The 12,925-nt window shown below is 39.6% G+C and overlaps 1 protein-coding gene across 5 annotated transcripts in view; it reads left to right on the forward strand.

Annotated features, from left to right (window-relative positions):
* Nucleotides 1–12,925, forward strand: part of COL12A1 (collagen type XII alpha 1 chain) — a 132,991-nt gene that overhangs the window by 90,031 nt on the left and 30,035 nt on the right. For all 5 annotated transcript variants that reach the window (XM_063124939.1, XM_063124941.1, XM_063124940.1 and 2 more), the window contains 7 exons: nucleotides 612–776; nucleotides 2,761–2,799; nucleotides 2,894–3,032; nucleotides 3,903–4,045; nucleotides 6,724–6,833; nucleotides 11,092–11,241; nucleotides 12,371–12,448. In XM_063124939.1, the coding sequence (XP_062981009.1) occupies nucleotides 612–776; nucleotides 2,761–2,799; nucleotides 2,894–3,032; nucleotides 3,903–4,045; nucleotides 6,724–6,833; nucleotides 11,092–11,241; nucleotides 12,371–12,448 (824 nt within the window). The remainder of the gene's footprint in view (nucleotides 1–611; nucleotides 777–2,760; nucleotides 2,800–2,893; nucleotides 3,033–3,902; nucleotides 4,046–6,723; nucleotides 6,834–11,091; nucleotides 11,242–12,370; nucleotides 12,449–12,925) is intronic.

Here is a 12,925-nt window from a genome sequence, read left to right on the forward strand (position 1 = left end):
TCGATGTAAGGGTCTTTCACTGGCAGGCCCCTCCTACAAGCTGATTTGCTTGCAGGCAACTTTTTTAAATAGTAAGGTCATTTTTAAATGCTACGATTTTAATTTTCCATTAATATATTAATAGTACTGATGAGTCAACGTTTGATTTCAGAGCAAAGAGTTTTCGTTCAAGCTATCTATGGCCTTAGCTAGAACTAAGGATTATCCCAGGCAAATGGAGGAGTCATCCCTGCCTGCTCCCGGAATCCCCTGTGTGTCATTTGGATGCACAGGGATGATCCCAGGATGATCCCGGGATATAGGCCTGATATAGCCATGGCCATAATGTCTGTTTATCCTGTATCTGTTCTCAATGTAAATGCTGCTGAATGTGTAAGCTTTTCATTAGAACATGTTTCATAACTTTCCCTCTTCCACATAATATGCTTTCTTTTTCTTATATGAAGGAAATTTAAAACATAAGCACACACACAGTCTACATCAATCCTCTAAAGAGTTTTATGTCACTTCATGGGTTCATCCTATTGATGGCTTAACACTAGCTGCTAACTAGAAGAACTTCTAGAAGAACTCCTGTGCACATATTAACTTAATCAATATTGCATTTGCAGGTTTCAGTGTCTTTGTTATTGGCGTGGCTGATGTTGATTACCATGAACTGGCCAAAATTGCCAGCAAACCCAGTGAACGTCATGTCTTTATAGTTGATGACTTTGATGCTTTTGAAAAGATTGAGGACAACCTCATCACCTTTGTTTGTGAGACAGCTACCTCAAGTAAGTAAAACATCCTCTCTACAATCTTTCCAGAATGTTTTAATGTAGATGTTTTAATGTACATGTTTTAATGTAGCGTAGATCAAAGTTATGTCAAAAATACATTCCCCACATTGTACTTTATTAAGGAAACAAAGTGTTTACTTGAGCACTTTGCACGTTGTTGTATAACCGAGGGGGAAGGGGCATAGCTCAGTGGTAGAAGACCTGCTTTGCATACAGAAGGTCCTATGTTCAATCCCTGGCATCTCCAGGAAGGCCTGCCTGAAACCTTGGAGAGCCACTGCCAGTCAGTATTACTGAGCTTGACGGACCAAGGGTCTGGCTCAGCATAGAGCACTGTCCTATGTTCTTAAAATGAGCCTTTACTGCATGTAGCTTTATGTTTCATTTGCAAGTAATTCCCTGCTCAATGTCCTTCTTCTCACATCAGTCCGTTGGTTTCTGTCCACCACGCTGCCGCTAAGATCATCTTCTTGGCTCGCCGCTCTGACCATGTTACTCCACTTCTGAAATCTCTTCATTGGCTTCCAATTCACTTCAGAATCCAATATAAACTTCTCCTGTTGACCTTCAAAGCTTTCCACGGTCTAGCTCCGCCCTATCTCTCCTCTCTCATCTCAAACTATTGCCCTGCTCAAACTATTGCCCTGCTCGTGGTCTTCGCTCCTCTGATGCCATGTTTCTCGCCTGCCCAAGGATCTCTACTTCCCTTGCTCGGCTTCATCCATTCTCTTCTGCTGCCCCTTACGCCTGGAATGCTCTCCCAGAACATTTGAGATCTACAACTTCAATCACAGCTTTTAAAGCTCAGCTAAAAACTTTTCTTTTTCCTAAAGCTTTTAAAACTTGATGTTGCTCAGACTTTAGACTGTTAGTTATACTGTTATACTGTTAGTTTTACCCTACCCTGTGCCTGTTTACCCTACCCAGTGCCTGTTTCCATTCTCTTCCCCTCCTTATTGCTTTACTATGATTTTATTAGAATGTAAGCCTATGCGGCAGGGCCTTGCTATTTACTGTTTTACTCTGTACAGCACCATGTGCATTGATGGTGCTATATAAATAAATTATAATAATAATAAAGTAGCCCATGTCATCTAAATCTGTATGCAGATGGAGTGCTTAGTCTGAGAGGGACTAAGCTTAAATTAGGCTATAGTTATTTAAACATCGGGTTCAGTATTACCTTTTGAAACTACTTATTTTAACAGAACAGATGTTTTCATAGGATATAGCCTGTTTCTTGATTCTAAACTAATAGTAATCTATTATAGTGCCACATCAATCTATTAGTATGGCTGCAAAGTTTTGTTAGCTTTTTAAGAAAAATAAATAAATTTATAAGGAAGATATTTTGTCTCAATTCTAGACTGTTAGCAATCTATGGTCCATTTGTGGATTCCCAGATTTCTGAGCAAATATAGACAGACACAGTATCCTAGGGGGTAATTCATTTACAAGTGGTCTAAATAGCCTGGGAAGAGCATGTGAATCACACAATGCATTTGCCATAAAGGCTAGGGTACTTTGGGCTGTGGGCAACCTGTGTGCATGTATGCAGTCTCTTCAGCCTCCCCTTTTCCACCACGTTCCTTCATGCTCTCACCTTCAAAGCTGCTCTTCAGGACCAGATGTATTCAGCCTGATATGATGCAGAGAGATAAGCTGCAGTGGAACTGGGAGATCAATAGAAAGCCTGATGTGAATACAGCAGCTTTTTAGTTGTGTGCACGAAACTCTATGGATCTTGGCCAAAGCATCTGGGACATATGAGACTGTCTGGCCTCTTTCTGAAAACCTCCCAGCAGCCTCTCCCAATCTTGTGCCTTCCAGATGTGTGGGGCACAACTCCCATTAACCCCAACATGATGGCAGTTCTAGTCTGACACATCTGGAGGACACCTCGTTGGGGAAGACCACATGCCTCTACTAATAACAATAACACTGCTCCTTCATTTGACATGTTTTTCTTCTGTTTCAGCTTGCCCTCTTATGTACTTGGATGGATACACCTCTCCTGGTAAGAAGTTATATACATATATTCCAGATGTTATATACAAATATTCCTCACTTCACTTTTTCTAAATCCCTCCATTCTTTGTTCTCTCACACAGGCTTTAGGATGCTGGAATCTTACAACTTAACAGAGAAGTATTTTGCTTCTGTACCAGGAGTTTCATTGCAGTCAGGATCCTTCCCCAGTTATGTGGCATACAGGCTTCATAAAAATGCCTTCATCAGTCAGCCCACAATGTAAGCTGTATTACCGCTTTTCTTTGAAGGCTTTCCTTTTGATTGGAGAAAGCTGTCTGGGTGTGGTTACGTGGCACACATAAATGATGGTGTGGAGCACTTGTTAGGAGAAAAAGTAACGTTTGCTTAGTCAACAGTGGTAAGAAAGTGAAACAACTGTGTCAAATAATTTATGGCTGTACTAGTTGCTTAGTGTATTTAGTATTTCCATCCTCATTTCATGATCCAGACAGGTTTTTTTGAACATGACAGCTGAAACCTGTTCTATTACAGCTATCCACTTTAAAATACAGCAATCTTAGTGGTTGTCTGAGGAGAATCTTGGCTGTTGAGCAGCTTCAGATGGACCATAGCTCAGTGCCCATTTCCAGAGCCATGCTTACTTGTGAGGAGATGAGAACGCACGCCACACCTCCTGTGGTTCTCAGGATGGTCCTGGCACCATGGGGATAATTGGGATAAGTGAGCAACCAGTAACCCTGTGAAAATGGAGGGGTTGTCCATGGTTGCCCCTGGGATCCCCTGTGTGTCAACTGGACGACCCCGGGAAAATGGCTGGTGTAGACATGCCCTTAGATATGTTCTCTTCTATTTTTAACCCTGTCATGTTTTCCCACTGCTGCTTCCATCTTTTTTTTCTAACCAGAAGAAATCCATTTAGGAGAGAAAGAGGGTAGATTGGTAATTCAAGGAGCGATCCATCTGGAGGCACCTTTTGTCATCTGGTTATGAATTTTCTAATGCAATTAAGCATTTAATACGTGGATGTTTTCCTATCGTCTTTTCTGTGTTTAAGATAAAACATTATGAAATTATTTAACATTTTTTCATGCATTTTAGTAAGCAGTACATGTATGATTTCCTTAACAGGGAAATCCATCCAGAAGGCTTACCGAAGGCTTACACTATCATATTTCTATTCCGTCTCCTCCCGGAAACCCCCACTGAACCATTTGCAATTTGGCAGATAACAGACAGAGATTACAAACCACAAGCTGGAGTTGTTCTTGACTGTAAGAATGATTTCTTCCCCTCCCTATAATATGAATACAATCTGTGAATGAAAATTAACAGCTTAGTTTCCATTCTGTATTTTGTAATCTTTCAAAATCAGTTTGTCTTACATAGTAAAACATTTATTACATGAGTCACCAATTAGTTCAATTCTCAAGATCAGCTGGGCAGCATACCGTGAGGCAGACTGACACTAATTTGCATAGCCATATGCAATGTGCATGATATTAGCCTGCATTCTATGTTTGCCAAGCAAGAGCTAGGCAGTGATTCAGGCAGTGATTTCAGGCAGTGATTTTATCTGAATGTATGTCCTTAGGGTATGGGGGACTATCAGTACATTTCGAGAAAGGTCTTCCAATAATTTTGATTTGAAATTACACTTCATAGCAGTGGCATGGCATCTCCAGCACACAGGCCGAATTCAGCCTGTAGAGTTTCCCAACCTGGCTGAACTTGCACTGGCCCATCCCGTCTCCCAGTCCCTGCCCCTTCTCTGATGTCATCTAACTTAAACTCGGAGCGGATTCACCGCCACACTGACATCGGAGCCACCAGCTTCCACTGGATGTGGGCAGATGATGTCAGCAGAAGGGAGGAGCCTCAGGGGCAGGGTCCCACCCCTTGACCTCACCCAGCCTGCTAGATTGATCAGAGGTGGGTGCAGTGTGTGGCTCCAGACCAAGACAAGGTTCTGCACCCCTGCTTTAAAGGGTCTAGCAATGAAAACATTATACACAAAAGAGAAGTTTGCTTAACAGAATATTGTCTCAAAGTTCTTCTTTATCCGTCCATCTAAGAGCCAGACAGCATTTCAACAGTGAAGATATTATTTATTTGTCAGCATTTCTGAGCAGTCAATAAATACCAGATGTTGCTCCAGTTCATCATATTCTGGTGGCATGTCAAAAGAATAAGTAAATACATCAGGGTGATTTACTTTCATCTTTAGACTTGGTGAAACTTTATTCGGACTGTAACCGTCCTAAATCATGCTACTTCCTTGTGGTGTCTGGGTTTTGAGGTGGAGGGTAGGGTTTGGCAAATTGGGAATTTGCAAGAAACTTTCTCTCACCTTTCAGCCATATGCAATGAGCAAGCTCCATTTCCTCCGCCTAAATGTGTCTTGCATTGTATGGCAGTGAGCCAGATTTCTTAATCATTTAACATTTGATAATAGGTTGACATTTATTTGGGTCTCTAATGATTTACCATATGGAATGAGCATGAACGCTGGTGTAGTCATCCAAAAGTTTAAAATTATACAAAGGTTTAGAAGAAAGTTTTAAAAGTTAACTACCATTTCAGGTTTACATTTTAGTCTTTAACCTTGACGGCTAGAAAGTTATTTTCATTTAAAAATGAAAGTTGAGATTTTGAGGAAGCCATAAGCCGCTCAAGGTTTGTTTTAACAAAAGGTGACTCCTATTTTAGCTGGAATGTATTTATATTAATTCTTTACGGTGCAATCCTATGCATGTCTACTCAGAAGTAAGTCCCATCAAGTTGAGTGGGACTTACTCTGAGATGTGTATAAGATTGCAGCTTTCTTTTTGAGAGGTGGGAGGCAAAGTGGTCGGTGTTCCACCACTTCCTAAACCTTCCCAGCTGTGCCCACCACTGTGGGAAGTGTGTTGTTGTGGGGAGGTGATGATGGGTGGGGAGGTGAGAAGGTTTCACCAGGCTTGTCATCCTTGCTGATTGAAACCAATGGTGGGATTAACTATGCCATCTCCAGGTTGATGTAGTTCAGGGATGGGCAGAAGATAGGTTGAAGTTTGGTAGTAGATCTCTGGGTGATTTGAAGTACATCACGTAGGGTTCCTAACTCCCAATAGTTTTGCAATGGCAACAAGATGAAGACTTCTTCTGCTTCTAAATTAAGCTGTTGTGATAAAAGAGGGCTGGAGTGGGGGGGACAAGAATTAATTTTTGTGTGACTGGATTGTAAATACAGCTCTGGTACTGAAGACAAATTCCTGGTCTGAACATGTGTTCAGAGGCATCTTTACTCCTCAGTTCTAAAAGTATGTCCCCCCTGCCCCTGCCCAAGCCTATTTTCCACCTGGCTCCAGTTGGTGGATCTCAGAATTCGAATAAAAATTAAAGTAGATCCTCAAGATTGAAGTCTCCCTGCCACTGGTGTACCTGACAAGCCTAATCCTGGGGCCACTCAGGAGAATGGAGGCGCTTTGGATTCAGAGGATCAGAAGCTGCCTCCAGAAATACCGTGATTTGGGTTCTACTGCCAGTGAGAACATGGCTGGTGGTATATCTCCAGATGCACTGGGAAACTTTTTGTGAACATACAACCATCCAAGTGGGTTAGGATTGCACTGTTAGACACCTATACGAAGGCCAGAACTACACCAAGCATGATATAATACTTTGAAAGCAGGTTGAAAATTGTATATGGAATGTGTCACGGGCCCCAGCAATTGTCAGTGCACTTCAATATTGTTATAAAGCAGTAGTGTAGATCCTGTCTCATTTAAATGAGCTACAATCATCCATAAATTAGGATCTGTTAAATTTACCCAAGTAACTTATGTTTTGCTGACTGCGACACATTTCATAGAATTATAATCTATACAATTCTAGAATAATGATTTATTCTGTGCAAAACTATATGTATTAAATCCTCCATATCTATAATAACATGTCTTTCCCCCTCTAGCCTCCAGCAAAGTATTATCATTCTTTAATAAAGACACAAGGGGAGAAATTCAGACAGTATCATTTGAAGGTGAAGAGGTCAAGAAACTCTTTTATGGAAGTTTTCACAAGGTAAAACAATTGTGTGTAAAATATTATAACTAGCAGTGCTTTTCTTAAAAACAAATATAAAAACCTTCCTGTTGGTCAGTAGCTGTTCATAGACATAATGATTTATAAATCAACTAAGGCAAATATTACCGAGTTTATACCATTTCTACAGATTGAACAAACATGGCGTGATAACATATTGAAAATTTGTAGTGCAATGGGCATGTTTACTTAGAAGTTAATCCCATAGTGTTCAGTGGGGCTCACTCCCCAAGTACACATGCGTAGGATTGCATCCAAAAGTTTGTAAATCAATCGTTTGGGCCTGCTACAATTTCATAAGTAAATGGCTATGCCATGTTGGTTTCCCAAACCATGGACTGGATACTTCATTAGAAAGGATGTCTGAAAGCAAAAGAAAGGGAACCATTGAAGCTGGTCTAGACATTAACCACAATGCATGGATCAACATCCTTGTATCTGGTTTCCTATCCTCTGGTCATTATGTTTAACACAACTCAGCACATATAGAATCATAGAATCATAGAATAGCAGAGTTGGAAGGGGCCTACAAGGCCATCGAGTCCAACCCCCTGCTCAATGCAGGAATCCACCCTAAAGCATCCCTGACAGATGCTTGTCCAGCTGCCTCTTGAATGCCTCTAGTGTGGGAGAGCCCACAACCTCTCTAGGTAACTGATTCCATTGTCGTACTGCTCTAACAGTCAGGACATTTTTCCTGATGTCCAGCTGGAATCTGGCTTCCTTTAACTTGAGCCCGTTATTCCGTGTCCTGCACTCTGGGAGGATCGAGAAGAGATCCTGGCCCTCCTCTGTGTGACAACCTTTTAAGTATTTGAAGAGTGCTATCATGTCTCCCCTCAATCTTCTCTTCTCCAGGCTAAACATGCCCAGTTCTTTCAGTCTCTCTTCATAGGGCTTTGTTTCCAGACCCCTGATCATCCTGGTTGCCCTCCTCTGAACACGCTCCAGCTTGTCTGCGTCCTTCTTGAATTGTGGAGCCCAGAACTGGACGCAATACTCTAGATGAGGCCTAACCAGAGCCAAATAGAGAGGAACCAGTACCTCACGTGATTTGGAAGCTATATTTCTATTAATGCAGCCCAAAATAGCATTGGCTTTTCTTGCAGCCATATCACACTGTTGGCTCATATTCAGCTTGCAATCTACAACAATTCCAAGATCCTTCTCGTTTGTAGTATTGCTGAGCCAAGTATTCCCCATCTTGTAACTGTGCATGTCAGGGTTATGTCAGTGGTATGTCAGGGTTAACATGTAATACAGCCTTCCTCAGCCTGGTGCCCTCCAGATGCCCTGGCATACATGGCCTGTGCTAGCTGGGGTGATGGGCATCAGGTTCAGGAAGGCTGATGTAATGAGTTACCCTTTCCCTACTCCACATCACTGGCAGCTGTGCCCTGGAAACTCAAGGAAACACATTACAGGACATCATAGCACTGGCTCAAGGGGAACATATTAACCAGAACCTATTCAACCATTTGAGACTATGATCATCCCAATCTAGAGCCCTGTTTGCAGTGTGCATATGGACATGTGCCCATGCAACACTTCCTATCAATTTCATTTGAGGACAAGTGTATCCCTTTGCAAGCACAGAGTGCTCTTTCCACTGAAATAATTGGGGATATTCTTGTGGGTTGAAGGAATATTATATGTATATATGAACTACTGTGCTTGAAACAGATGACTAAACCAGGGAGTAAGGCTACATACAAACTCACCACAGACCTGTCAAGATGCGTACATCTGTTTCGCTAAGATCAGTGTACATATGCAGATGGATATGTTCTGTGGGGAAAACATAAGTGACTCCAAGCTGTAGCAAAAGAGAAACATTCACAACAGATTTTGAAAGGTATTTTTTAAAATAATAATAATCCCATATTAAGAATATGCCAAACTTTTTTTAAAAAAATTGGATTGAATCCTGCTGAAATATCAAATATTTTGTGGTGTTCATTCAATGCGAGATACATTCATTCAATGAAAAATAGCTAACTTAATCTTGGCCATTTGTGGAAAATTTGCTTTGGCATCCTTTTTTGGACTTTGAGTAGCATTGCTATAGTGTTAGCTGATGAAAGTCTGTTGGGGAAAATGTTGGCTTAGTAATACAGCAATTAAAACCCCGTCAAAGGACTCTTATAGAAACAGATGTTTTTTATTCTTCGTCTTTGCCATTATGGGCCAAATGACATGTGAAGGAAGTTCTGTGATTCTTCCTTGCAATAGGCTCTTGGTGTGATCCAGTAGAGCTCTTATCCCTTAATTATGTCCTGGATAGATTACTGTAATGCTGTCTGTGTACAGCTGCCCTTGAAGACAGTACAAAACAGATACAAAATGTGGCAATCAGAATGCTTGTGGGAGCAAGGTGCTTGGATTATATTCTGAATTGATTATATTGGCTGCCTATTTCCTTCTGGGCCCAATTCAAGGTCCTGGCTTTGACCTTTAAATGCTTTGGGGCCACATTATCAGAAGGAGTGGCTACACCTGTAGGAGCCTGCCAAGCATTAAGACCAGCATCTGAAGCACTGATTTCAGGTCCAACAGGGAGAGACATTAGGCTGGTGGGTACTCGGGACAGGGCTTTCTCAGTGGAGGCCTCACACCTTTGGAACCCCCCCCCCCCTGTAGGGAGATACATATGGCCTCATCATGGCTGTCATTAAAAAAACCCCACTGAAGGTACATTTATTCCAGTCTGCAATACGTTCTTTAAAAACCTTTCTCTGCTGCTGCTTTATGTGCTTTAGTTGTCATTGCATTTTTATCCATTTTGTAATCTTGTAAGCAGTGAGCCCTGAAAGAAGGATTAAAATATTTAAAATAATATTTAAAATAAATAAGCAGGCAAAATATTGGTACACATTATTTCTTGCAACAATTTAGTGTGAGATATTAAAACAAATATTTAAGCTATGATCATAAACACAGTCTCAGTGGGACTTACTTCTGAAAAAACATATGCTGGTTATCTGAAATTATGAAGAATGTTTTGGTTAAAGCAATCTTAAATACACACATCTGTAGATATGGAGTTTTCTTTCCTGACAACTCAGCTATAGGAAAACACTGTAATTACATGTTAACTAAAACAATGTTGAAACATGGATTCAAATCTTGAAGTGGTAAAATGGCAGGGAAGTCTTGATGAGGTTTTAAGCAATTGAAGAGGGAACCGTATTACTCTTCTGTTTGGAAGCTAAACACAAGATTGGAGTGGTTTCCCATTTCTCATGGGTTTGTGGTTCATATGTATTACTCAGCTTTTGGCCCATATCCCATAATATTTTGTTATATATGTATTCCAAGAGAAGCAAATCCCTTTTACCCAAACAAGGCCTCTACCAGATATTCTTCTGTTCCAAAGTATATAAAGCAAGAAGTATGGAGACTGTTGTTACAAACTTTCCAAAAACACACTGTTAGTCATATTGATGTTTTTATTTAGCTTGGATAATAGAGATATCCTGAATAATTATAATTAGTCAAATTATTATACTTTGAATGGCAAAACGGAACTCTTAGGAAAGGAACCTCTTGCAAATTGCTGGTATTTGACAGTAGCAAATGTTTTCAAAGTTTATGATTAGTAAATCTATTTCAGATTTTGAGTACAGCATTGTAAAAATGAAGAACTTTATAGTATCTATCCCACCCTTTTTCCTCTGAAAAAGGAGAGAAATCTTTGGAATTGTTGCTGTTATTATTATTATATTTATTTGTATCCCGCCTTTTGCCCGATACTGGGCCTCAAGGCAGCCAGATGTTATGAACATCTGATGGCTATAGCAAAATCCAAATAAATGTCATGTGGAAAATAAAAATGGAAAAATGAAGTTCTAAAACCAACAACCAAAAATGTATCATTTGGTCCTTCTGTCATTATCATTGATGGATGTTTTAGTTATAAGGTCATAGTCAGCCCTGTCCAACCTCAACCATTTACAAAGATATTACACGCCCTAATCCAGCCCCAAGTGTGAGCTACAGTGCTTGAAGTGCCTCCATTTGCTTGGGCGCTCAGATACATTTCAGTAGGGGGAGCAACTTTGTAGACAGAACTGCCACCTTTCTTAACAAAGAAACTCTTCCATGTGAACGACTCATGTGCATATCAGTTCCACAACTTCAGTATGTTCCGAACAATATTTTAAACTGATTTCCCCCCTAAAGCGTGCAATTAATTAATGTGTTCTTAATTATTATTATTCTAAATATTTTCCTACAGGTTCATATTGTTATAACATCCACAATTGCTAAGATTTATATTGACTGTGTTGAAATAATGGAAAAACCAATTAAAGAGAGTGGAAATATCACAACTGATGGCTATGAAATACTTGGCAAACTACAGAAAGGTGACAGGAAAACAGCAGCAGTAAGTAATTAACTGTACTCCGTTATCAGCTCAAAGCACACCCAAAGTAAATATTATATAATATTTTACAAAAATAATAGATAAATCCATGCCTTTATATTTATGGAAACAAATAAAACTTGTCAACAAAATAATGATATAAACGGTGACAAACTGTTGTTGCTATGAACTGTGATGAGTTCACTTGACTGTCATTAAGTACGTGTCAATAATGTAGTGGCATCATAAAGAGAAATATGTATAGTATGGATTTTCATAGTGAAACCCTATTTATTTATTTATTACATTTTTATACCGCCCAATAGCCAAAGCGCTCTGGGCGGTTCATCAGATGCATGAAGATAATAACAATCAATTTCTGCTACTGCTATTTTGCTCCCACATATCACAAAATCTATGCATTAACCTTACATATCTAGTTGCTTTGGATGAACTTTATGCTATGAAGCCAGTTCAACTTTGATTAAATTAGGACAAATATTCTATCCAATATGGGCAAGGTTGGCTACTTCTATCACTATGTCGGTGATGAGTTTCAATCAGAGATTCCATTTGACCCAGAAGCTGTAGCTCTGAAAAGTTGGTTGGAATATTCTCAGACCCAAAATCTGAATTCAAATAGACAGACTATAGGTAGATTGCAGACTTCCATCAGAATTTCCCAGTGTTCACTGATGTCCATCATCAAAATATCAAGGTATTCCCATAACATTTGTCCTAGAATAGAAACTGAATGTCTGTCATAGTAGCAGCAACATCTGAGTCAACAGTAGCATGACTTAGTCATAAGAGGGTCTGAGTCACATAGTCTTTGGCTGGGAAAAAATATTTTTATTATTTGAACCAACTTTCTCCCACAGTCATATATATATATATATATATATATAGAGAGAGAGAGAGAGAGAGAGAGAGAGAGAGCATTAAAAAACATTTATTGCTCTATTAAATATGATCAAAAGTGAGCAATATGTGACCACTTACTTAATGTCACTCTGTCTTATAGCCATCAATGTGATGACATGAGTAGCACTTTTACTATTCTGGCTGAAGGACAGAAATTATTTTTGCCTAATATTACATCTTGAAATTTCATCCAGATATAACAGATATTTGTGTTTTTGTTTTACAGTTTGAGATCCAGAGCTTTGACATTGTCTGCAATGCAGTTTGGACTAGCAGAGATAGATGCTGTGATATTCCTTCTAGGGTAAATATAAAAGAAACATTTTGACAATTTTAAGGTCGCGTTATCAACAGTCTAAGCCAGCCCTACCAAGGGGACAATGTGGAATAATAGGCTTAAATATCTCCATTGGGAATAGCAAATGACGTATGTGACTGTATGAATCATCCTGAGACTCTCAGGGAAGGAATGCAGACAGTTTACCAGAACCATATTCTGATGACTGCTGTCTTTATCTTAGGTACAGACAGACCTGCTGTCTTGTCATAATTCTTTCAAGTTTTATCCCTTTCAAATGTATTTTTTTACATATATGCCCTCATCTTTTGAGAATCAAGGGTTGGTGTTTTGTTTTGTTTTAATAAATGCTGAGTTTGCCATATTATGCTCATATTCTATCTCATAAATTTGACTTATTGTTTTTTTAAAATACTGTGTGAGTGGAATTTGAGATAAAACAGCTAGGCTTTGGGATTATGAAACAGCCAGGTTCTAGCTACT

This window comes from Elgaria multicarinata, chromosome 4, assembly GCF_023053635.1.
Source record: "Elgaria multicarinata webbii isolate HBS135686 ecotype San Diego chromosome 4, rElgMul1.1.pri, whole genome shotgun sequence".
NCBI lineage: Eukaryota > Metazoa > Chordata > Lepidosauria > Squamata > Anguidae > Elgaria > Elgaria multicarinata.